At 41.2% G+C, this 27,003-nt stretch overlaps 1 protein-coding gene across 5 annotated transcripts in view; it reads right to left on the bottom strand.

Annotated features, from left to right (window-relative positions):
• Positions 1–27,003, bottom strand: part of SMARCD3 (SWI/SNF related, matrix associated, actin dependent regulator of chromatin, subfamily d, member 3) — a 99,088-nt gene that overhangs the window by 4,812 nt on the left and 67,273 nt on the right. For all 5 annotated transcript variants that reach the window (XM_067292152.1, XM_067292153.1, XM_067292150.1 and 2 more), the window contains 7 exons: positions 26,299–26,421; positions 13,714–13,836; positions 12,219–12,314; positions 11,627–11,728; positions 7,523–7,684; positions 3,833–3,930; positions 1,358–1,493 (listed from right to left, as the gene is read on the bottom strand). In XM_067292152.1, the coding sequence (XP_067148253.1) occupies positions 1,358–1,493; positions 3,833–3,930; positions 7,523–7,684; positions 11,627–11,728; positions 12,219–12,314; positions 13,714–13,836; positions 26,299–26,421 (840 nt within the window). The remainder of the gene's footprint in view (positions 1–1,357; positions 1,494–3,832; positions 3,931–7,522; positions 7,685–11,626; positions 11,729–12,218; positions 12,315–13,713; positions 13,837–26,298; positions 26,422–27,003) is intronic.

Below are 27,003 nucleotides of genomic sequence, written 5' to 3'. Positions count from 1 at the left end.
AGCAGGTTAGATTTTTTTATAGTCAGTGGAGAGAAACAAGCACTTTCACACTGTCATTCACCCGATCTGTTTTAGATTCTACCTTAGGATGACATTACCTTCTCCCTTATCTCTCCAGTGATTGCAAAGGGAACTGGAACAGTTAGCTCAGATGCAGACTTCTCAATTTGGACTTCCACAAATACTATTTCTCCTCTAATTCTTCTGCTGGTAATCCTTCTCCATAACCCCAAGCCTCTTGCCCATCAAATCTTTCCCACTACTTCCCTAGCTGATCCTAGGGAACTTTGGTGTCATCTTCAACCTCATCCATACCCAAACAATGTCTGACTTTTACAGTTTTTTTTTTCTGTACATCTTTTCTAAGATACAGAATTTCCTATCAGCAGATATAGTTAAAATTCCTATAACACATTTGAATTACTATAATGCTTTTATCTAGTCTTGCTAACTGTAATCTCTCCCTGTTTATATCCAGCAGAAGACGGCTGCCCTTTATTCTTACCATGTACCTTCTTTGCCTTTCCTTAGTGGCTTCTGCTTCTCAGCATTAAACAAAAGTCCATGAGGCCAGTCTTAATTGCCTACTTGTTATATTTTCAAAGATGAATCTTTCTGTTTTGTGTCAGGGTAGAAGAAAAGAAGATCTAGAGGCAAAATATTAGGAGTCATTTGACTGTGGTATCTAAGTATCTGCATTAGAAGAAAATAAAGAGTAAAGGGTCTCTTCTATGCAGCGGACAAACTCTAAGCTTTAATACTAGTTAGTCAAACTTACCACATTTATACTAGTTTGAACAGCAGGGGTGACTATATTTACAGAGACACACTGAACATACTGAACATAAACCGAAATTTAAAAAATGAAAAGCTGAAGCTTTGTCTTTCAATATATAGAATATGCACCTAGACGAGTTAAATGACTCCTCTTGGCTGTTACAGCCAGGAATATTGCACTTCATGGAGCAACCCTACAACAGCATTCACAAAGCCTGCCTTCCTGCAGAGCCTGCGCTGAGGCACTATGCCCAGCACCCCTGCAAGCACCCGTTCTGTGTCACCTGCCAGGGAACTCTTTACTCTTGACTTGTGAAACTCTGCCTCTGTCACCTTCCACCTTTGCAATCGTGTCAGGCCCCAGATCACGTCCTGAGGCGGCACTCCACTCATGCCACTGCGCTCCCATTGCATGTGACTGATTTACCCCTTGAAGCATGTTCAGTGGAAATGTACACAGCTCACAACATCACTCCCTTTGATATGTTACACCAAACCCACATACAGGTACACACTGAGTGTGCGTATATGTATAAATATGCCATTTGATACTTTAACTCTTTTACTCCTGGGCTAGTACCTTGTTGTCCAGTGCTGTAATCTCCTGTTGATTAGCTGTTGAGAGAAGGAAACTACTCATCTGTCCCTTTAATGGGTCTTCAACTTCTACATCTATGTCGTAACAAGCTGTCTTCTTCTGATCATTGGGGTCAACACTATGGAGGGGATAACAGATCATAAGAATTGCCGTAACGAATCAGAATAAATATCCATCCAGCCCAGTACACACACTTTGATAATGCCTGTTGCAGATGCTGTGAGAAGAGTTTAAGAACAGGGTATCTTTGTATATAGCTATATCCTAGTATATTCTCTCATCTTTCATCAGTCAGAATTCAGAGACTTCTGAGCTGCAAGTTTTATCTGCACCATCAATGTTAACAGCTATTAATGGACACAGTCTTCATTAAATTGTCTAATATCTTCCTTGGACCAGTTATAACTCCAGCCTCCACGGCAATCCCCCTGATAAATACCATTCTTGTACGTTCTCTGTTCTGCTGTGTCTTTTTTTTGAGATGGGGTAATCAGAGCTGTACACCACCACTCCAGATGAGGGCCTATCATGACATTTTATTTGGTTCTCAGTTCCTTCTCTAATAATTCCCAGAACTGTAATTGTCTTTGGCGACTATGCAGCACTGTAATGACTCCCAGATCCTCCTTAAGAGGAACTGGTGAATTTAGAGACCATCACTTTGTATGTAATGTTAGGATCATTTTTTCCTACATGCATTATTTTGCCTTTGAAAGAATGGATTCTTCCATTTCACTCCAGAATATCTCAGCTGTTCAACATTATCCCCCCCTACTTCTAATAAATTACTAACCAAGGACAATTTAATATCTTTAAGGGCTTCTGTGAAGGATCTTGGGGAAAGTTTTTTTAAAAATCTAAGTACACCAAATAAAACAGATCATTCTTATCCACATGCTTGTTTAATTCTTCAAAGAATGTAGCCAGGCATGTCTTCCTGTTACAGATGCCATATCAAATCTTCCCCAGTATAGCACATGTCTATTAATTCCATTCTCTGCTACAGTCAGTAACAACTGTTCTCCAGTATCCACAACCATTTGTGGCATCATGTTAGCTACTTTCAAAACCCTCTGGCACAGGAGGAGATTTTTAATAGGTTATACTTGCTAGTTAAGCAATTTCATGTTTGAATCCTGCATGAAAAACCACTTGCAATTCCTCATTTTATCTGGGTTAAATTTAATTCTATTTGATACTTCAGTCTGATAAAGTTTTTCAAACACTCTCCCCCCTCCAAAAAACCCCATACTGCATATGTATGGGACCTTCTCTAGTCTCTAAAGTTAAGATTGATCAAAAGAATGAATTTTGATTTCCTTATATGGCTTCAAATACTTCCAAGAATAGTTCTTTTAAGCCTTAATAATTTGTCAGTCTCAGTAACACCCTGACAGCCTTTCTACTGCCAATATATTTAAACCAATTATTACGTTGTTTTTCACCTTTAACAAGGTAAATGTCAGTATCTTTCTTTGGCTTGTCCTATTCTGACTTTATATTTAATTTTGGGGAGGTTAGACCTAACTCTTTTTCTTTAGATTTAGGCTTGAGTCTATTAGCAAGAAAGTTGTTTTTCAGCCCAGTTGCTGATGAGCTAGACTTCAGTCTCTGTTGTTTGTAGTGTATAAATGCTGGCTTCTGAACACTATTTTTGAAATGCCTCGGTTCTGTTCACCTGCTGCAGCTAGTGTAAAATTGGCTCATGATCTAATTGAGCTTGTCAGAGTTGGGAGAGCAAGAGGTACTGGCTTGTGTCACTTCTTCTGAAGATGGTAGTAATCAGCTGGCCTAATTCTGAGGAAGCTGCCAGATCGCTAGCAAGTATTAGTGTCTGATAATCAGCTTTTTTTTTTTCTTAACCAAATTTCTGTGACTGCTTTCTATGTCCTGCTTAAGTAGGAATTGAAGAATGCAGCTCCAGTTGTTATTTCCTGCCTGAAATGGATCAAATTCTAGGAAAATTCTGGAGCTAGGGAAGCCAAAGCTCAGTCAAAGCTGGAGTTGAACCTGGCAAAGGATGTGCTGGGCAACAAGAAGAGCTTCTACAGGTGACTCAGCAGCAGAAGGAAGACGGAGGAAAACCTGGGCGTGCTGCTCAGCGGGGCAGGGGATGCAGCGGCAAAAGGCATGGAAAAGGCCGAGGCACTCAGCACTGTCTTTGCCTCTGTTTTTCCTGGTAAGGCCTGTCTTCAGGCCTCCCAGGTTCCCGAGCCCAGGGTCAGAGCCCAGGGGAAGCAAAGGTACTCAGAGGCACCTTGACAGGTTGGAGAAATGGGCCGGCAGTTCAACGTCATGAAGTTCAGCAAAGGCAAATGCAAAGTTCTGCTCCTGGGATGGAATAACCCACCTGTCATTAGAAAAACTGTATTCTGGTCCCTACTACTACACCTATTCCTGTATTTTATACAGTGAGTGTTTTGCATATGACAGTCCTGAGCTGACTGGACAGCTTACCTGATGATGTGGTTTATCACTATAGGATCTGGTGGCAGCAGCAGGTTAGTGAGTCTCTGAGGAATTTCAGAAAACTTTAGCCGTGGACAGTCAAAGATCTGGAACACAATAAAGCATGTTATCCCTGTCCAAAACCTAACTTGCAATTAAACAAGAAAGGAAGAAATCAAAGGTTCAAAGTAAGGTGACTTTGAAAGCATTCCTTAATTCTGGCTCCATACACAGAATTACTCTGTGGTCACTTCTGCCCCTGTAAGTTGCCACCACACTTACAACCTGGGCTAGCTGACAGCTCCACCAGATGATGGCACTTCCAGGTGCCTCACCTGCGGTTTAGCTGCTGAAGGGCACAGCTCCCCGCAGCAGATCATCAGGACCAACCGTGTCAGTGATGGGGGGGAAGCGACCACCTCCTCACTCACTCTGGGTCTGTGGCAGACTACTTAAAAAAAATCTTTTTTTTTTTCAGAGAAAACATAAAAGCACTTTTGTTTTTTCCTCTGAGGCTGTTTCATAAAATATTTTATATTAAAGAAGAAAAAAACCAAGAGACTATTTTAGGACTTTAAAACCATTTTCAATTTTTAAAGTTTTTTTTAGATTAAGAACCACCCCCCCAGCATTTCAACATAGTTTTACTTATTTTTAACCAAAACCTAAGTAACATCTTGGAAATGATCCACTCCTTCCCCAGTTCTTCACCATCTCATTGGTTTCCTTTTCTTTACCATGCTCTGAAAGTTAAATACGTATTGGACTCAAGAAAAAAAGATCATCTTTTGAAAAGGATCAAAGGATGTGATTTTTGGATTTTTTTTCTGTGAATAATTCCAATGCCTTGCCATGAGCCTAGAACAACTCCTTACATCTGAAGTTTTCTGAAATATCATTAGAGCATTTTTGTTCTTACTGGGAGTGTTAGTGCTCTGAACAGGTGAATAGTCCTTCCTCTAAAAGGTACTCCCTTTAAAATAAAAAAGAAACTATCTTGATATTAACATTTGCCTTAAAAATATGCTGTTGCATGGAGGCAACTTGTAAAAATGCTGAGGTCTCTGCAAAAGAAAATGAAAATAGCTCTTAGAGAAAATAACTTTACCTAATCGAAGAGTGATGCTGCTTGCACTGTCTCATCAATAAATAGAATCATGCTTTGCGGCTCTAGAGGTAAAGGATGCAGGCAGCGTTGAAAAGGATGGACTATCAAGTGGCAGAACCAATGTAAGAAATCAGATTATTCAGTTACGGTGTCTGATGTAACTCATTCAGGGGCAAGTTTTCACGCTGTTCTGCATTGTGTCATTAGACGTAACTGCAAGCACGTCGGCGCAGGATCTAGAAAAGCCAGCTTACCGCATGGGAAGCCAGGTATCTAAGAGGAAATGCTAAGGGCAGTGATGCGTTATCTTCTGCTCCTCTTAGGAATCTAGGCACTTCCAGCTATGGTTGTGAAATTTTTTCCAGGAGTTATATGCCTAAGCCTGTATACTCTGCAGAAATGTCGTCAGACTAGAAACAGCATCAGACTAGAACCCCAGTTCCCTTGCCCTCTACATCACAGTCTTAGAGTATCTGGGTGGAAAAAAAAAAAAAAAAACCCTCAGGTTGAAATGTTTAATTTGATTTAACACGATTTATTTTCCTAAGTACTAACATCAGTTTTGAAAGCAAGATTTAGCTACTTTTAACAATTTTGCCAGAGTCTAAGGAGAAAGGCAACACTCAAATCAGTCCCACTCATGCTTTAAATCTATACAAACATCGCATTTTATGAAGCTCTCCCAGACTAGCCAGCTCCTGCAGGGACTGAGAGTCAGCCTTCTAGAAGAGAAATCAGCGGCTTCTCAACTCTCTCATCTGACTGATCGTCTGAAGACGAGAAGACGTAGGGCAATTACCGGGTCTGACGGTGTTCCTGAAGGCTACCTGCTCCAACGCAAAGGAGACCTATGGGCTAACAGGTCCCTGAGGAGGCACAGGAAGAGAAGATGGTTCCAGCAAGCTCTCAGCCTAGCAAGTTCTTAACGTTACGCTGAAAATGCACAGAAGCATAAAAACGAAAGGGGCCTCCCGCACTCTTGTAAGACGCGACCTGCTGTGCTGGGCCATAAAAAGGATTCGTCCAACGCGCCGTCCTGCCCTTGACTGTGGCCAAAAGCACATGCTTGAGGAAGAAGGTAAAACAGGGGAAACATGGACTGGTCCTTCCCAAAAGATTCTCCCAACCGCCGCAGACTTGCGACCACGTTGTATTTATAATAGCACAAGATTTTTTTTCCATTAATTTGTCTTTTACCACTTTTTGAACCTATATAAATTTTTATCATCTGTGATGTCCTGGCACAAGCAGTTCCAGATTTAACTATGCTTTATTGTTTTTTAATTTGCAACCTGCCAGTTTCAGCTAACGACCTCTGATTTTTTATTAAAAGAAGCAATAAAACAATCACTCCCTGTTCACCTTTTCCATTTTGCTCATGATTTTTTGAATCTTTTTCACCTCCCTTCCTCCAAACACCTCTTCTTCAGGCTGACACAAACAAAACTAAGTTGGCTACAGATAAATTGAGAAAGGAAATCAAATGACCTATGCATCAGAGTGAACAGCCTAGTAATTCTGACAAAAATTCTTATATGGTTTTTATGATGGAATTTGCACAATGTATGAAAAAGATTACATGCTGTAGTTCTCAAGAAAAACAGGAGGATAGACTATACAATCCAGAAGATCATTTTGGTTCTATATTCCTAAAAATATTCAAAATCTCAAGATTATTTTACTCAAATGTTCAAAACCCCAGTGCTGTCTTTAGGGTTTTTCCAAGCATTAGTCACTTTAAAATGTGGTGGTGGTGGTGATGGGGAAATGAATAACTGAAAACAAATAAAAAGAAAACCAGAATACACTAATTACAGCACACATGTCCCATGCCCATTAAAATATTATTCACTTATCATATTTGCCAGCATTTTCCCTAAGCAGGATATGTCACAAACTCTGCCTTCAGGTACTTTCAAAATAAGCTCGATACACTGAAGCTACAGAAAAACAAAGCCCGTGGAGATAGTGATAGCTCACATAACATTATCTGTACAAAGTAAATGTAATCTTATTAACAGAAAAGGAGGAGATGCCTTTAAGCGGGCTTTCTGGTTAATTGTAGAGGTCGTTGTGGAAGAAAAAAATCTTAATGTGTCACTGTCAAAACATCAGGCAGATCATTGAGAGTATCTTATAATTTGAAACAGATTTAGGAAAAATTGGCTTTCTAATTATATCTGCCATGGCTTCTGCTTTTCATAGACAGCGGGAAGAGAAGGGGAAAAAAATGGAAACGTCTCTATATGACTTGTCATTCAGAATCAGCAGATTATTTGATGTTTATTGGTATAAAATGGTATATTCAAAAAAAGAAGGAGTACTCAAGACAGTGACAAGGTTCTCCTTTCTGGAAAGGCCATAACTGGTGTGGGAGTGATGAACCGCTAGATATATATTTTTTGACAACGCTGGCACATGAGAAGGGTGCTTGTCACATTAGCAATAGCGTCTGCCGAAAGCTATTCAGTATTGAAGAAACTGCAAATTATTAAGGGAAAATACAATTCAGTAGCTTCTGCCCATCCAAAATTTGTGAAAAGATATTACATTCTGCCTCTGAAGAGGTACTGCATCCAAAAAGGAGTTACCTGCTGGAAGTATTTGTCGCAGTTAATGTATTCCTTATCATGGGAGTCTTGCAGCTTATTTGTTTTGATGTACTGCCAGAGAGCCTGGATGATGGCTGATCGGGTCTGTGTGTGTATCCCCAGCAAACGGGCTAATCGCGGATCCAGTTTAAACTGTGGAGGCTGTGGCAGAAAGAGAAGGAGAGGGAAATGGAAGGAAAAGCAGACAGATGCAGAGGCATGAAGTTTTGGGTTTAATTCTCTGGGGGCTTTGCTCCTCAGAAGAAACATCCAGTTCAATGGCAGAGTTCACAGAAACACAAGTCGCTCAGATGTGCACCTCCATCGTGCTCTGGAAGAACTACATCTCGGGATGAAAGGAAAGCTGAACCTCTGTGGCTCATGCGGTTCCAGGCACATTACTAGCAAAGGCATACCATGACTTTTGCCATGTGGACAGAAAGGATTGAACTGTCACCCACGAGAAATACATCAAACAACACCGAGGTTCAGCAGGCATCAGTGGGAATCGCTTTAAACACCACTAATACCGTCGGTGCTCTGCTCAGTGACAATCTTACGACCGGGCACACATCCAGTCCTTTTCTTGCCTTTAGTTATAAATTTGATGAAACTCATTAATGAATATAAGTTTAGTAGCCCCTTGTTTGTAAAATGAGCCTACCAATGTGCCAAGCTAATCAATAAATTACAGATTAAACCCTTTAGCTAAAACTGTGAAATTATCAAGAAAAGGTGTTTCAAAGTCATAGTTACAGCCTGAGAATCAGCTGCTCTTAGATCACGCTTCGTGCTGCTTCTTGCCATCCACCCTACATGACTGCTCCTGGCCATCCACCTTTACTTGAACCTAGTAAATTTGTTGGAACTAACACTCACTTTCTCATAATTTATTTTCGCTTAGCTAGCGCCTGTGGCCCACTGTAAGAACGAGGACATCAGTGTTCAAAGCACTGAACGATGAGACAGTGTTGGGCCCAAAGTACCTATGACTAATGAAAGGTAAAATACACGTACATCTGTATGACAGGATTAACCCCAGGATTCCTGAATCCCAGGCCCAGTGATGAAACCACTGTACAACGCTGCTTCACAGAGAACGCTACAGTCCAAGTCTTGATCGTCAGGCTCTGTATCTATGCACGGAGTTTTAATTAAACTGGAACGGTTTCTAGTAAGAAAAAGATTTAGGCATAGATAACTGTAGGTTTTCGCCTAAGGCATGGCTAAAGGAAGGACATAGGCAGTAGAACTGCCTCCAGGTCGCACAGGTCCTAAATTCCTGGCTCCCTGCCTCTGCTTTGTGGAGCCTTGAAAGTTGAGACCTCTCTGCAGCTGTGTAGTAAGAGCTTACTGCAGGCAAGTGCAGACACAGGGCCTTGGGGGTCCCCCTACCCCTACGGGGGTCTGCAGGGCAGTAGTGCAGCACCACCAACTGCTGAGACTACCTACAAAGAAAGTCTTTGCTCTTTGGGTGTGTTGGTAGGTGTTTCTGCTCTAAGTACGAGCCTGGGCTGGCGGTTCTGGTACCACTCGCTCAACAGTACTTGCACCCCAACTACTCTGTTGGTACTTGACCATGGAGTCCCACTTGATGCAGGCTAGAGCCCTGCCTGACATCTCTGCATGCACAGGGCATCTCCTAGAGAGATCAAATAATGTGTGTGTGGAGGGGAGGTTACTGAGAGGCTGGTGAGAGAAGAGGATAGCTCTCTGCCCCACCAACTCCCAGAGGACCCTCTCCCAGTTCAGCACCTGCGGGGATCACCGTGCTCATAATTCAACTTCTATCCAAAGATGAGAACAAAACAAGTTCATTTTCTTATTGTTTACTCAGTTTTGAGATTGTTAGAAGCAGTCGCTTTGAGATTTTTTCAGCAGCATAACAAAGTTTAATTTTGCAATCAGGAGTGATCTCCTGCAACTGACTTTTAAACAGCATAGCAGGAATTAGGATGAAGCTCAATAAGCTACGGAAAGATGGTAAGACTGGACAGGGTTTCCTAGGGGTCGAAAATGAAGCTACCTCCACAGGGTTTGAAAGGACAGAGGGATGCTGTACATGTGCTATGCACGCAGAGCATCAGCCACATGCTTCAGACAATAACAAGTTGCACGCAGAGTCAGGGAAGAATTTTCCTTTTTCCCCTTGACACACACATTGACTTTAAGTAGTAGGGAGGAGAAGAACGGTCCTTCCTCTGAGTTACTGGAGGTTGACCACAGATAGAGAATGAAGTCAGGATGATGCATCTGCTGTTGCTAGCGACCGCTCAGTTGTCTCACATCAACAAATTCCCTCAGAACTCCATTTCTCAGGAATGTGCCCACCATTCTGCTGCACACCAGAAAGTTTATCTGACCACAACCAATCAATGAAATACATTTCTTCTGCTCCTGACTTCTGTGATACTCTTCAACGACCCTAATCAGCATCTCTAATAATATATACTCTTTGGATACCTTGGAATTTGGTGCCTCTTCAAGTGTACCAGTACTCACATTTAATATTTACCACATTACTGGGCAAGAATGACTGTTGGGTGCCAAGTCACCCAGAGTCAGCTTTGTAACAAGACGAAATTTAAGGAAAAGAGAACTTGTATTTAAAAGCATGAATTTGTAATAATGGCAAGCATAATAAACCTCATCATATTTTCTCAATAATAAAAATTATCACTGGCCATTTCAGCATCTCACTCAGCTCATATACTCTCTAAGAGTAATAGAATTTTCTCTCTATTAGCATAAAACGGAGTGTCTTTATCCTGGATGCTATCTGCGTGGGGGAAAGAGAACGACACAGAACAAATTCTTAGGGTTTTATAGTCAAAACGAATCTAAGACTGAATGGCCATTGAAAAGGGAGGTCCTACCTCTTCTCAGTAGTGCATTTCTATCCCCTTCCTTTGGACAGCAGTATTTCTTTCAGGGACGGTTTCAGCCAGATTAGTGAGCTCCACAGCTGCAACGCTGCATAACTGCTCATGCTAAGAGAAGGGAGACTGCTGGTGCACACTCATGAATGAAATGAAAGTGCTTACTGGGAGCAGCTTCAGTCTTACATCAGTTTAAAACAGTCTGAAACTGTGCCCAGGAACCTTTTCTTCTTCAATCCCAAGATAGAATGTCCTAATTTTGCTTACTGGGTTCTTTGTTTGTTTGTTTGTTTGCTGTGACTGGGATCAGGGAACTGATTTAGCAGAAAGTTTCGTTAGCTTTCAGATGGATCAGTTCTGTGACCTGCATAATAGTTCAGCCCACAAATACTACTAGTGGAATAAAACCAGTCCCAACAAAAGAGGGGAAGCAGGAGCGCCTAGCAAGGAGTAAGAGCGATAGCAAGTCTATTCCTTGCAGGGGCAACGTTGCCTTATGCCAGATTAAAGTGACGCTGTAAGCAAAACCTAATAACTCAGGAAAGCTGCGTGGTCGGCTGTGAAATACGGCTGCCGCTGCTAAACAGCTAGCTCACGTACCGCTAGCAAAAGTGGCACTCCTTTCAATTGCACCATGCAGGACCTCACGCAGAACTCGTGTGTGTCTTATCCGACTGTTCTCTAAGAAGCCCAAGACTTCGAGCTTTGACTTCACAGTCACTGCAATTTAAGATGCAGGTCCCTATCCTGTACAGCCTCCATCTTTTATTATTAGCAGCAAGACTTTACAATGCTGGTAATAAAAAAAATATTCTTGCTAACGTTAATTTTACAAAATAATCTAAAGATAATTTGCTATAAATAATCTTTTCAGTCTTCTCCACACCTAAACTTTGAATTTATTTATTTACTAATTTATTATTATTTTACTGAATTTATTATTTACTAATAAAGAGCTTATACTTCCTTGCAGATGGCCAGTAAAAATATTAATTATCATAGTGCCAAGAACAATTCTTTGCTAGACTATACCAGAAATTTACTTGATGTCCCCTCTATATTTTAAATAATCTGTCAGTTAATTTGGTATCATTCTAACCTCTTTGCAATATGCAACATTCTGAGTCCAAGTATATTGTTTTCTGAAGCATGTGACAGGGTGAATTTGCTCTATTACACTGTGTCCCAATGCCTGTATTCTCCATGCCAAGAGCAGAGCACCGACCTGGTAATCCAACATGAGGAGTAACGTGCACCGCACGCTGACATCACCAGGTCTCTTCACCTGGAAGCCATCAGTCTCCTGGGTCGTAGGAGTCCTGTGCCACTGCCAAGGGAAAAACAGAGTAAGATGGTTAGTCCTGTGTTCTCTGATATGGGAACCTCTGTACGTCCATCAGTGTTCATCTGCACAGTACGCCAGGCAAGAATAAGACAGGTAACAAGCCTTCTAAAGATCTTGCAATTAAAAAAAAATTAAACCTTTCTCTCCCCTTACAAATACACTTTAGTGCACAACCTGTTCTGATGTCAGCATACACTACTTCTCAGGAAAATGCGCTTACACTTTTCGTCATTTCATACATTCTGTTATCAACTTGTCCTATTTTACTACTACACATATGTTTTAATACTATATAGATTCTGTTAATAAACACTCTTAAAAAGACCAAAATTTTGGAATTTTGAAAACTTTGACTGTACCTTAAATGAGATAATGAATGCAAGATAATTTAAACAAGACAGACAATGGGTGCGTAACTGTTTATTTGTGCTAATATCAGGTTTGTATGCAAATGGTGCATTGAACACCCTACCTCCACAAGATGGTTGTCAGGTCCATAAAGGTCTTTGTCCAGTTCAATGACCAAACTTTTAAAAAAAGAGGAAAACTTACGCTTCTGTTTGCTGAGCTGTATAAACAGAAGAAATAAATGTTAAAGATTACACATATTAGCTTGTGTTTTGTGTCTCCTTCTCAGGCTTTCTCCTTCTCTTAAGCATTAATTCCCAGAAGAACCACATGTGCAATCAATCTAATTGAGTTTTCCCTTTGGCAGTTGCCAAAAGCAGAGAAAGATGCAAGAATCTTGGCAATCGTGGAACAGTATGCACTTAAGGGAAGATTTCCCTGACTCTCCTAATCTCATCAGAAAAGATTGACTTGTGACCTGAACAAGGTCACTGTATACCTTTTAATTTAATGGTGTGTATTTTTTTATGAATGCTAAATTATTGGTCAGAATTATCTGGTGGCAGTAAATTTTACAGATTAATCATGCATTAAGTAAAAGTATTTTCTTTTACATTTTGCTTTTCCATTTAATTATCAGTATTTGATGTTTACTACACAGATCATATTTTCTAGATTAAAAGCTGTGAGCTCTATGATCAGGTAATCTGACTTTCTGCAGAATACAGTCTACAGGATTTCAGTGAATTTCTTCCTCTTTAATGCAAAGATCTTTTGGAAATACATCCTCCTTCAATTTAAAATTTGCCAGCGACTGAGAAGCCACCCTAAATCTTGGCAAGTTGTTCCAACAAATAAGCGCTTCCTTTGTGAAAGCATATGTTTTAATTTCTAATTTGAATTTGCCTAACTTCAACTTCCAGATGCTGCACTTTGTTACCCTTTCATCTTCTAGCATGACTATCATTCTGATACATGTATAGGTATCTCCAGACAGACAGACAGACATGTCTAGAAAGCCTTGACTTCTCCACATATATATGTTCTCCATCTGTTTATCATATACTCAGCTTGTGAAGTCTCTGTAAGTAACTGACATCTTTGTTATGGAATTCCAGCCCTCCCAGAAAAAGCTGAAATCCATAACTGAGACTTCTGAGCACTTCAGGACGATAAAACTTTTATTCCGTTCTTGCTTTGACCATCCTTGCGTCCTCTTGCACTCTAGGAAAAAGAGCTACCCTCTCGTCTTCGTTGTCCTGCTCCTCACGGGAAGCAAGCCTGCTCCATGCCCCGTTTATCACACCTTGCACAGCCGGAATCCTGCCCTGTCTTTAAAGGAAACTAACAGTCTCAGCACCGTCCTCTCCATCCCACTCCTTCCTTAGGTTTGCCCTAACCCTAACCTTGACCCTGCTGCCTTCCCTAGCTCTCCCCAACATTCGCATTACGGCCTTATCCCTCACTCCTGCTGGATATAGCATCTTCCCAGCAGCAACAAGCCAACGCTGCCATTCAGAGATATCCCTCACTGAGTTAGCGTCCTCAGTAAAGTCTATCAGGCAACAAGACCGTCTCTAGATCCTCGCCAGCCCCAGTGAAACACGGGTAAATCATACGTCATCCAGGAGTTTCCCCTCCACTCGCAGCTCCCATGATGCAATGCTGCCATCAGAGTCATCGGCATCAGATTTTGCAGGATTAAAAGTGTTGGAGATGTAAAGTCTCAGTTTCCGCTTTTGCTGTTAAACAAATAGAGAAAAGAAAATTACATATCAGGTGCGAGCCCAGGTCCCTAGGCAGCCACAGGAAAGAAGATATTTAGGTACTCTGCATGTTTAGTACAGCTGGACCAGGTCATACTACAACTCAATATTTGGATATATATAAGAAAATTCACCGAAGAGCTGAAGCTGAAACTCCCTTTCGAAACCTCTGGGAATGCAAACAATTTGCTGTAAGTGGAGAAAAACAAGGGGTTGCAAGGCCAAGCCCATGAGGCTGTACACCCTGTACTTCTACTTCAGACCTCTGAGAAGTCATTGCAAGAAAAGCAACACATCGTGCCCTTCCTGTCTAGATACTAGTTAGATTGCTAAGAGTCAGCTGCAAACCTCTTGCTACATGAATGTCTTTCATGGTTGCATCAGTTCAGATTTGTAAACGGCATTCACAAACACAGCTGATGCTGCAAATCAGATGCCCTGCACAGCTCTGCCCATCTTCATTCTACCATCATGCAGAGCCTGGTAATGGTCTTCCTACACACCCATACACACTCACGCACCGCCTGACCTTCCTATTTAATTCCCTGTTACTCTAATTAAACGCTATGGTTTCCCAACTTGCAGCTCCAACTTGCTGTGAGACCTGAGGGGAGGAAGGCACCGTGCTTCATCCCCAGGTCTGGTGCCCAAGTCTTTGAGAGACGGAACCAAACCCACCTGTTGTCATTTTACAGGCCAGCTAAGAAAGTTCCTCACTCAATGTACTGGCTTATGGATATTTTATTCCTCAGTCCCCTTCCCTCCCATGCACATGTGGAAAACCTGGTCATTAACTCCGATGTATGGATTCCCAAAGGTGGCAGAGACATTGCCAAATATTTATTTGGCAATCTAATCCCAAATATCTGTCTATAACATAATGACAAAAAAGCTAAAGATGTCAAATTCATACATTCAGAACAGTCTTCACCTAACATAAGAAAGGAGTAGTCTTGTAAAGCTGACACAGATACTTATATATATACATACACATAGGCATGGGAGAGAAGAAAGTCTACAGAACAGAAGATACAGTTATATATATATCAGAGCAAGAATCTAAAAATCGGACATGGCATGAAATAGAGGAATATGGGAGGCAGGGACGTATGGCCCAAGTGGAACAGAAAAATGACTTGACTTTTGCCAGATCTAGAGAGGATAGCAATGGAAAGGTTTGATGGAAGAATGCCAATAGTATGCAGTGAGAGGGAATAGGGATTTTTAGAAGTGCCAAGAGTCAAGAAAGTGAAAGATTGACACAGATAAGACCAGACAGATTGGTAAGAAAAATATTCCTGGAAAACCATATTCTTTCTGCAGCCTTTCTTACAGGACTTTTGTTGCTGAAGTACTTTTTCATTATATAAAAGTTTTTTTAATGCCCTAGAATTTTTCTTTGGTGTGGAGGACTTGTGAAGGACTTTGCATTTCTAAATTCACAACTCTTCAAATTAACTGGCACATTTTATGCATTTTCCTAAATGTTATCCCCACCCGGATTATTTGCAAAACTGTATCTATTTGCAAAAGTTGCCTTTTTCTTAAGAGTTCCTCCTGGATGCTCTACTGACAGTTCAGGTTTATATCACCGATTCCATTTCCTCTCTTTTTGATTCCCAGTGACATTATCTCCATTCCCCCGTACCCTAAAAACTCCTTCTCTCCTCATATCTCATCATATCCAGGTGGGAACTGTGTTTCCTCCGAAGGCTGACATTACCTCACCAAGATCATCCACCGCAACAATATCTTTGTTCACATCTGAATATTTTAGCTGTCTTCATTCAGCCTAGCTTTCAGGCTCCTCATACAGTCCACCCACAGCAGAGTTCATAACATTGTCTAATTCCACTGTGAAATACAAAATACCTCTCCTTGCTACTTTGCCCTTTTTCCCTTTGCTAACCCCTCATCATTCTTCTTTCAAGTCATGCACAAACCAGATGCAGCTTACGTTTCAGAACTGGTCTCCTGCTGTGTTCCCTATACTTCCTCCGCTCTGCCAAAGTCGGAATCAGCATACCATTTGTTTGTTTCTCCCACATCCCTCTCTTCAAATTACTATGTTTTCTTCTATGCAAAGAACACTTCTCTCCCTCGAGTTTGACAACACAGTCTTTTCCTCACTGTAACCCCCCTATAAATCAGCATGCTTCTTCCACATCGCCATCAGAAAGAAACTTAGAATACTTATGAATGAAAGTCCTAAGTAATGGCCTTCTCTAAAGTTATCTTTTGTCCTGCTTTCTGCGCATCCCGATTTTAGACTGAAAACCATTTAGCCTTTGAATCTGCCACGTTATAGGCACCACCTCAGCCAGGACTGACAATCTGTGAGCACTCGGCAATGCTGTGCTTTTAGCCTCTGCTAAGCAAAGAAATTCCTTGCGACAAGCAGAACGTGTAACCTCCTCCCTGGAGGTGGTCTTCAGATTTTGAGCCAAATGATACTGCAGATTTGCCGCACTGTTAAGGCTGTGATTAGAGCTCTCCCAAACGCAACACAAAGACAGATCCTTGCTCCTGACTCATAACAAGCACCCAGAGAATCCATCAAACAGGATAACTGAGCAGCTGCAACAGGACCCCAACTTGGTCAGAGCTTTGAGATACATTTGCCTGCACCCTGTCCTCAAAGGAGGCGTGCTAAGAACCCCAAGAGAGCTTTAAATCTAATAAAAATCTTCATTAGAACACAGAGTGGAATACGATAACACAAGCAAATAAACCTCACATTTGCTGGTTAAAATGGAATAAAAAACCCAAAAGGGTTTGTAAACAAATTTTCCTCTGCCCACATATCCTTGAAAGTGGTTAATTTCTTCAGGCTTGCTCTTAGTCCAGCAGCTCTCAGCGATTTCCTGGCTTGCAGAAAATTCTGTGTAGTCATTTCTGGGGAGACGCAGAAAACTCTCTCTTTTTATTCTCCAAGACCCAGCTATGTTTGTGCTCCTGACTCCTCTCAGGAGTCTCCAAGTTTCTGCTTTTGCTTCAGGTTTCTTACCTGATGCGGCGGTCTCTCACCCTATTTCCCTTTCTGGTTCCTCACCCTGCACGTGGGATGGCACAATTTCCCCCTCCCTCCGAGGGCTCCAGGAGGCTCAGTGCACCTCGGGGCACGGCAAACACCGGCCTTCCCTTCTGTGGCCAAGCCACCACTTTTAAAAAAGAGCCTAACATAACACAGTGAACTGCAAATATGCATCATCCATCACAGTTGTCCTAATCAGTAGCTGTAGATCTGAACTGCAGGGTGCAGCCAGACCTGTGCCGTGGACAGGCTGGTAAGCAGTCTAAAAAATTTGTGAAAAAGGTGTTTGGGCAATGACCATTGCTTGAACAGCCAAACACGTCCTCCTTTGCGCAGTACCGCGCTGACCTGGAAACGTTCCAGCCTCCACACGCGCCGTTCTGAGGCTGCTGCCACCACGTCCTTCTGTCTGTCCCCTCAGGAGCTGCTGCTGCATCTTTCCCTTCCTCCTGTCCTTCCCAGGATTACCGCCACCACCTCTTCCTTATACATGTCTAGTGCTACCAGGCTCTCCGTAAAGGCTACCTGAAAACAGCTCAGCTCAAGAAATTCTGAGGCTGACTGTCTTGGCACAACACCTTCCGGTTCCAAGAATACGACAAAGACACTGGAACTCACCCTGCACATACTTATCACCAACAATGCTAATACCTACTTTGAGCAGTGGCACTCCAAAATAATGCATTTAGAAATTTCTAGCAAAACATGGATCAGAGCCTTAGCCTTACAAATGAGTGTTTTCTTCGGATCAGCAGGCTCCTTCTCCTCTACTAGGACCTTCTTCCTGTCAACGGTGAGACACTACTGTCTCACCTGATGAAGCAAGACACTGGCAGAGATCCAAGGATATACTCTGAATCCTTCCTGAAGAGATCTATCCGGTGAGCAACAACTTCAGTACTTACAGCTGTATTGCTACGATAAGGACATCCAGTCTTGGAACATGTCAACTCAAAGATCATACAGTAGTTGAAGCTGAGCCCAAGGAAGAAGAATACAAGCGGACACTGGCTGGAGTTTTACAGCCCCTACACAGACCATAAAGTCTCCTCGACTGAAGATACACACCCAAAATCGTTGCACGCAGTTCACTGCTTGACAGTTCTTCTGGGTTCCACAAGAGCATCAGGCTCATATCCGGAAGGGTCTGAGCGTAAGATACTCTTCCAAATCCTTTCGACCAACTCCATCTCATCCAGGCAGGAAATGATGCAATGTCAGCTATATGCAGCTCGGTTACTCTGTAGCTTAACTACAGCAGTGCAATATACTTGGGCAAGATATTGCTGTTTAGGAAATTCCGCAACATTTCTTAGTAATGCAGGTTACTGAAAGGGTGTCAAATCTATCCTCCTTGCTGTATGGCATCTTCTCAGAGAACAGCAAAAAATAAAAAATAAAAATCTGTGGCCTTGTTTTTTACTGCTAGGATTCTCAGGAGCCTGGAGCAAATACGAAAGAGAAAACTCACAGCTCTGGGGTAAAACAAAAGCATCACAGGTAATCTCTTCAAACACACTGAAAGTTTACTGTCCACAAAGACAGAGGGAAACTTAATGGAGATTGATCAAGGTTGTGAATCAAATAACCTCCAGTCCAAAAATCAGTAAATGCTCAACCTGCTTATTCTTGAAGTAGAAGATACATGTCTTTAACATGCATCTTTGACTTGTCTTCAACAAAATGAACTTGAAATAGCAATCCTATTAAAAAGAAAAGCTTGCCCCAAAAGCACTATATTTCATATACAATTTCTCCTTGAGAAAAAGAAAAGGAAAAAAGACCATATGTGACAGAAGACGTGTCACGTCAGCAACAAACTACTGTAAAGGGCTCAGCGAGGATAGCAGCATGAAGGGTAGGAGAGCCCATGTGGAATGAAACAGATCCAACCAGGAGGCTGACAGGAATGATGGAGCAAAAGAACTATAGCTTTTTCTCTCTCTCCAAGTTCTTCAATGTCATCTTTATGCAAATCAGTAGAGCTTTAAGTTGAAGTAAACGGGAGAAATGCTGGAAATCCATCAAATCATTTAGAAAACAAACTCTGGTTTCTTGTGACACATTTTTACAGTTCCCATTAGCATTAAGTCCCCAAGACGTCAAATCAGAAACTAAGCATTTGGAAAGATACCACGATCTGTGCGACATTCCAAAGGCAAATATCTCCACTGACTGCTGACGTTTAAAGTTTTCAGCGAACTCTCAGGCAGAACACAATACCTCCAGCACACTTCCAGGAAAGTTTTGCCTGGGATGTCAAACAAATTAACAAAGGCATAGACAGATAAGTTATTGCTGACTGAATCAAAGAAATCTGGATGCAGATCCTGGGAATAGCATTAAGAGCTGTATGCTTGTATGGGCCTCCACGCTGCACCTCAGCATAGCATAAAAACCTCATGCACAAAGCACAGGAAAGATGAACATTTGTGAGAGTAACTGTTTAGTGGTCTCACAAAAAAACTTTTAGGAAACAAAAAGAACAGTGAAAGATATAGTAGCGTGGAGACCAGAAATCAGGTGAGACAAAAAGAACAGTGATCACTAGTAGCAAGTGCTCAAGTCTCATCACTATAAAAAAATGAAATGAAAGAGAGAGCATTCATACCAGAACTAGAATATAGAGGTATCACTCACCCAGGGAAGTAGCAAACAGATTTGTCAAGATTTGCAGATGAAACAAAATTAGTTAGGTAATTCATGATCAGAAAAGATTGACAAGAACTTAAAAATGGCCAACTCAAACCAGGAAAATCAGTGACTTAGCAGATTATGAATGTATCGTGATTATTAAAAGGACTAAAAGGAACTACCCAATATTTAAAGAGTTTGAAACACAGGAGAAAGATCTGTAGACAGTTCTGTGAAGACTTCAATTAAAAAAAAGTCTAAAAAACCCAAAGAAATATTATAGGGGAATAAAATGGAGAATATTGTGCACAATAGTTTACAAAAATCAGTGAAAGAGGCTCATTTGGCAGTTGTATGCAGTACTCTCTCAGGAAGACTACTGCAGAATCCGGAGGTGTATACTGACAGGTGATAAGAATAGCTAGGTTCACAGAAAAACTCTTTGGGCAGTGACTGGGAGGACGGAAATTTTTATCTTAGAAAAGAGAATATTAAAGAACATGAAAGACATATTTAAAATATTTGCTGGTCTAAAGAAGGAGATTAGGGGTTTGTGCGTTTCCTTGTCTCACAAGCAAAAAGCAGAACACACTAAATGAGTCCAAAAGGCAGTAAATTCAAACCTGATCAATGGACATATGTATCCACATATGCTATACAAAGCCTAACGAGTCATAATTAGCCTGTAAGAACACAGCTTTAAAACGTGCAGGTTTTTAGAGCCAGAAGAGACTATTATCTAGTTCAACTTCCTGTGCAACACAGGCTCTAATCATTCATCAAACAGGGCTGCTCTCTTTAAAGGACATCCAGTGTTGACTTAAGGACTTGACATAATGAAAAATCTATTACATCTCTGATATCTTGCTCCAGTGATCATAAATATGCATGTTACTTCAGTCTGAATCTGTCTATTTTCAATGACCAGCTGTTGGACTAAAGCTGAAAGCTTTTATTTCTTAAGAAAAAAAGGAAGGGGTAAGAATGGGTATATATGTAAAGATCCCAATAACATCCAGTTATACCGATATATGAGAATTTTAAAAGAGATATCAAACCTTTCTGTGTGCGAATATAAACTGATCTCTGATTACTGGAATTTAGGTGGAACTGTTACCTACAATTGCAGATATTCTGCAATGGTTTCTGTCACCTTCTTAAGAAGTATTTAGTACTAACTGGTAAGCCTGCTTGCACTGTATGGATCCTGGATCCATGTCAGCCTCATAACTCCTGCATCACTGCAGCTGCAGGCGGGTTGGGGGGGGGTTAAGCAAGCTTTAAGCATGCCAGTTCTCATCAAATACTTAAGCAAGTTTGTGATGGGTTAAGAACGCACACACATTTTGCTTGTTTGTGCTGCGGTTGATGAACTTTTGCCCCGATGGCTAGATCTGGTCCTAACTCGTTAAAAGCAATTTAACATGGCAAGACCAGGGGCACAGTACAGTAACTATTCAGGCAACAAGTCAACCAATAACGCAGTAACATCGGTGTGCTCCCATCAACAACTTACTCCTCTTGCTAATGAAGTACGTAGGAGTCCCCGGGCTCAGTCTGAGGGAGATCACTGGGAACACCTAGGGCCAAGGCCAGATCAAAGAGCATGTTAAGGCTAACAACAGCAAGGCAAGCACAAGCTCTCCCAATGTATGGCTGACTCCTATCAGAGGACGTACCCGTTGCCAGACTGATCTCCTCACACTAGGGAAACCATGAGCTATTTTTTTTTAATTTTGTAAATTTTATGGTTGATGTTTAAAGATGAGAAAGTTCCTAACTGCACGTTTAAATTGCAATTGAAATCATCATAAGTTCTGTACTGCCTGCAACAAAGTCCTACTTCAAATGGCTTGTGCAGACATTTCTCTTAGAGAGTTTTAAAATATTTTTTTCAAAACCACTGTAGTACCTTCATGCCTGTACACCAGTGGGCCCTAGGGACACTGTGCCGGCAGCAACAGTTAAGTCCAGGTCACAGGCATCTATAAGAGGCAATGTGTTTCAGAAACTCATGAAGATCCAATCTAAAAACAGAGATTTTTTTTTCCCCTCCTTGACTTGAAAGAATTTCTTTTCTCTGACAATTACCACCTCATTCTAATTTCAAGCCTAACATTATTCAGAGCCGCCTTTTTCCCATTTGTTCTTGTGCCAGCATCGTCCCTCAGCACTGTCCTTGGCCCTTCTTTTCTCCCCCTCCACAATAAACACAGCCACCCCCAGTCCCTCTCAACCTTCTTTGTGTTGGCACACCAAAGCCAAGTGACGAGTCTTCCCTTCTTGAGGTGGTTCCAGAAGCTTTTTTTTTTTTTTTTTTGGGCAGGATCGTTCCGGTTTAAACTGTTCGAGTATTGATGACACTGTATTCCAGCTTCAACAATCAAGTGAGATGTCACCAGTGCCTTCTGCTGTTACACTTGAACTTTTCTATTGCTACAGAGAATTCCAGTTACTGATCTATCCTAAGGGTTTTTTTCGTTTTTTTCTTTTTTCAGGCACATCACATTAAGTATAGGACTGTTATTATGAAAGTAATAAACCTCACCTTTAATGCTGCTTCCAATCATTTGGCACCTATTTTATAGAAGAAATTCATCCTATTAATCCCTACATGCACTTAATACTAATAAGTATCCTATCTTCTGAAGATCATAACATTCTTTCCGTAAGACAGCCAAATCTTCTTCAGCATTGACAAGGCCTCCCAACTTGGGGTCATCAGCAAATTTCACCATCAAATTTCAGAATTAGCCTCCTAAATTCTGACATCAAAGTCATTAATGAAAATACTGCAAAGTTGGTCCCAAGGATTTAAAAATCAAATAATTTTTTTTTATGAAGTCAAATAGTTACCCCCTCCATCTAAAAATATGCTTTCCAACGTTCTCTCCTTCAGCCAATTGCTCGCCCAAGGGCAGCTCTACCCCCGGGAGACGACGGTTCACCAGAACTTCATGGAGGGTCAACTTGGCAAAGTCTTCTTGAACTATCCCCTGCATTAAGCATCGACAGTGGCAGACATGCCAGCACCAAGTCCAACATCACAACCACAGAAGAGGAAGCACATTGCCCCTGAGCCATAGATATCAAGGTGCAGAGGGGAATCCCCAACAGCTAAAATGTGTTAGAGCTGCCACTGCTCTCAACTACCTTAAATTCTTCTAGTAATCCCTATCTCCTCTTTCTCTATAATATCCCATGAAGAATGAATAAAATGTTTTACTCAAGTTGGGGCAGAGAGTATCTACTGCATTTGCTGATTGCAGTGAGTGCAGGCTTGATTCCAGGAGCTGAATGGCAGTTGAGTTCAGAGTGTGACACACAAATCTCCAGAAATTATTTGTTCTTCCGCCCCTAAGAGTATCCCTTGGATGCTCCAGGTTTAGAAGTCAATACATGGACAATATGGGAGTCTCAGAATGACTGAACAGCAGAGCTCAGATATGAGGTGCTGCGGACACAAAGGCATTCCGAGCAAAAACAACACCCTTGCTCGAGAGGACACAGGGCCAGGTGGCGACCTTAGTGTTTCGGGGAAAAAAAAAAGAAATTCCCTTCTGACAACAATCACATAGCAATTCCTCAGTCATCTTAAAACAAATAGAAGAGGAAAGTATCCCAATCTACAAAGCCAGTGAGAGACACCGAGACTTTGTCACTGTACTCAGACATTACTACTGTTTTTGAACCTAAGAATGGTGACTCTGGGAGTACATCACTTAGTCTGAGGAACTGTAACACCAACCCACTGTGAAACCCTGGATAAGTCTTTGGTTTGGGGGAGAAACCAAATTATTGTCTGTGGCCAGGGCTTGGAATGGGAGACCTGCATATGGGATGGGCCACAGGATGCCTCTCTTTCAGACAGGGGACTCCTGAGCCAAGTCTTGGGATGAAAATCATCTTCCCCAACTTTAAATTATCGTGTTTATGTCCACAACTGACTAGTTATCTTTGGCTTTTTTTATAGACAATGGAGAGAAGTAAGCACTTTTAAGGGCATGATTCATCTATTTTATTTTAAATGTCTACTGTATGAGAGGAACTGTGCCTTAGACTCCATTCCTACACTGACTAATCTCTTGACTGTAAAGGGAGCCCAGACTGACTAGCTTACATAAAAATAACTACGATGGATATGTCTATTCTTAGCCAACTAAATCCCACCCTCAAAGTCCACCATGGCCCTTGCTGTTTGGGTTTTCATTAACTCAGACTTTTTTAATGACACCCCCCCCGTCTGGAGTTGAGCCATGTGGTTTTTGGTTTCCTTCAGGCCATAGACCTTGGTCTATCTGTGCATCCAGTCCCATTGCAGTCCAAAGCTCAAACAGCCCCGCCTGCCTGACTACCTCTTAAAAAGTCCTTTCTGGTATCTGTGGACAAGAATGGGTGGTTCTTTTATAAAATTAGTGTAGGGCTTCTTACTCACAAGTCGCATACAGTTAATGCTGGTCTGCAGATGAGAATTCTGAGAATCTTGTGATGGGTGTAGTCTAACAATGTAGGCTAGAGGAAAAGGAGAGAACACACTAGTACCTAAGAGGCAGAAAAAAGACAAGGCATGATCTGTACCGGAAAAGTTGGCAGCTGACAGCGGTAAAATGAGCTGGCAGGTGGTGAAGGCTGTCTTCTCCCCAACCCCAACCAACCTCCAAAAATCCAAGGTCTCCTCCTTGCTTTCTGAGCAAACCCACAGCTGTCATCTGTTTCAGCAGCACAGCTGTTCATAGAAGACCGAAGCAATATCAATAGGCCCAGTGTATTTTATGCACTATTCTTAATCAAAAATGGTTAAACCAATCCCCCCTAAAATTTCTCAAGAATAATTAACCCTTCAGACAGAAGACAAAGGCCTGAACAACACCAGATCCTAAGCCTGTGGTTTCTGAAGACTCTTCCTGGCTACAACCTAATCATTGTGACCAATATGATAACTGCAATTGAAACCGCTAATTCTGAGCAGTCCTACATATTATCACATACCTCAGACAAGTTTAAATTTTTCCCAGGATTACAATCCCAGTTTGTGAACCACTGCTGAAAGGCAAATTATTCCAAAGTTACATGGCCTTTGGTAGGAGTTTTAAGATGGAAATGCAGAGATAACTTTTACTGCTGTTACCAGTACTCCAACTAAAATAAGATGAAAATATATAATATCAGAACAAGCAAAATTTATCAAGGCTTAGCTCTATTTTGGTACCTCTTGAATTTCACAACTGCTATGTCTGAATTCTAGACATGAATTAGACAAACATCTGTTGATCATTTTTTAGAAACAGATTTAGGCGTTAAGTAGCTGAGTAACGGATATTTAAAATGTGTTTGCTGACCCCTAGATGGAAACAGAATTTTCTGGCTATGGTTTTTGTAGAATGTTCTGTCTCATATTCTCTTCCCCCTTACAGACCCTAAAAATCTCCACTATACAGCTTACAGCTGGGATCTCATGCACTGCTCAGTTCCGTGGTTGACGAGTTTGCCAGAGAACAGACATCTTCCTGCAGATTTATGAATGCAAGTCTAAGTTTTCAGTTTCTTTTAAACATGGCCAAGTTCCTAGCTGGTATAAAATAATGGTGCTCTTCCCACATTAAGAAGCTAAGACAAATTATACCCGCTGAGAGGCCGATCTACTATATGCAACAATGTTGGACTATTAACTTGTCATTTAAACCATCCATACTTCAGTTTCCTATCTGTAAAATGAGTATCCTATAGAACTTAGCTTTTTCCTTTTTTCTTCTGCTTCATCTAATTCAATTGCAAAAACATTAGGAGCAAAAGAACCATCCACATCTTGTAAGATACCTATACAGTGAGTGACAAACACAGTGGAACCTTGATCTTAATAGGGCTGATACCTATTACGGTGGTACAAACAAGAATGACAGCTTTACTTCACAGTAGACATATCGCTACAAAACTCTTCATACTACAGGATTTACTATATGAATGGGTATGACCATTCAGTATAGCCACAAGAACTATTAAGTAGGACGTAAGAAAAAAATTCTTCGCAATGAGAGTGGCCAAGCATTGGAAGAGGTTACCTAGAGAGGCTGTGAAACCTCCATCATTAACAACTGTCAAAGCTCAACAAAGCCTTGAACAACCGTGTTTTGAGCAGGAGGTTGAACTAGACAACTTCCACAGCTCCCTTCCAACTTAAACTTTTCCACGTTTCAATGAAGTAGACTTGGAAAACTGAGGAAAAGATCATTTCAGTAAGATATAATGAACAGGGAAGTGGTGTACTTGATCTAACAGATATCACAGAAAATGTCACCCATCCTTTTCTTATATGAATTGTCCTTTTATAGACTATGTAAATGCATGTATTTTTGAAGGCTTTTTAACAATTTTTCTCTAAGCAATTCTTCCCATTATATGTTTTATTATCTCAGAAGTTTAGCCTTTAACTGAATTCTAATAGAAATTTAGCATGTCTTCAGTAAACCCCTCTAATCTCTTATTTTTTTTCTTTCTAATCATTCTAATACAAAATTTCAAAAACAGTATTTATAAACCCAGAAGCTATTATCCCCTTTATTAAAGGCTTTCAGAAGCAAGAGCTGGTAATATCCACTGAATGTTTTCCACCACCCTTCCATATGTGCTGTTCCTCAGCTGCTTATTCATAGGAGCTTTGTCTGACTGCTTCAAAATGTCTCTGTCAACAGGACTTTTCCTGGTTCCCCAGAAAGCATTTAATATATGTTCTTTTTCCCCCCAACTCAACCTACAGATTTTTCATGACATACCTTCATTGGCCTCTTCAGTGCTTCCTGAATATCCACACGTTTCCGCATAATGGTCTGGTCTAGTTTGCGTTCAAAGGCCAACAGATCCATATAGGCCTGGGACTCAGGAACCAGCTCCCGGATCTGAGAAGGAAGCAAGGAATATCCAAGCACTGGAAGCAAAGAATCAACCATGTTCTGGAGCAATAATACTGACACCTGCCCAGCCCTTAGACAGATGAACTAAGAAGAAGGGGTTACCCCTAAGACTGTGGTTCCCAAATAGTGGGGCAGGTCTCAGCGACATGGTACAACAATATAACTGAAAAGCTGGAGCACAGAATTCAAGCTAATGAATTCTGGGAGATGCTAGTTGGATCCACAAGCCCTGGATCACTGCTGATCTTTGCAAGGGAGGCTTAGCTACAAGCAGCCTTGGAGCCACTGTTCTGGCAATGCGAAGTATTTTAAATTTGTCCTGTTTAAACTAAGAAAGACTGTGTCTCTCTAGGCTAGGAATAAAGGCTGGGTGTTCTTGTGTTTGTTTTTTTTAAACAAGTGCTACCCAGCATATGCCAAAACTGCAATTTAGGAAGGCAACCTTTGTTAATACAACTTCTTGGCTAAGGTGAAATCTGCCTTCACAAGTAAGTTTCAACATGACCAACTATGAAGCGTCAACTTATGATTTGGCCAACCTTTACTGGTATTTTAAAATATTACCTA

Source organism: Apteryx mantelli, chromosome 2 (assembly GCF_036417845.1).
Source record: "Apteryx mantelli isolate bAptMan1 chromosome 2, bAptMan1.hap1, whole genome shotgun sequence".
In the NCBI taxonomy this organism is placed as follows: Eukaryota; Metazoa; Chordata; class Aves; order Apterygiformes; family Apterygidae; genus Apteryx; species Apteryx mantelli.
Note: the sequence above shows the minus strand (reverse complement) of the source record. Positions and strands in the feature narration are given on the sequence as shown.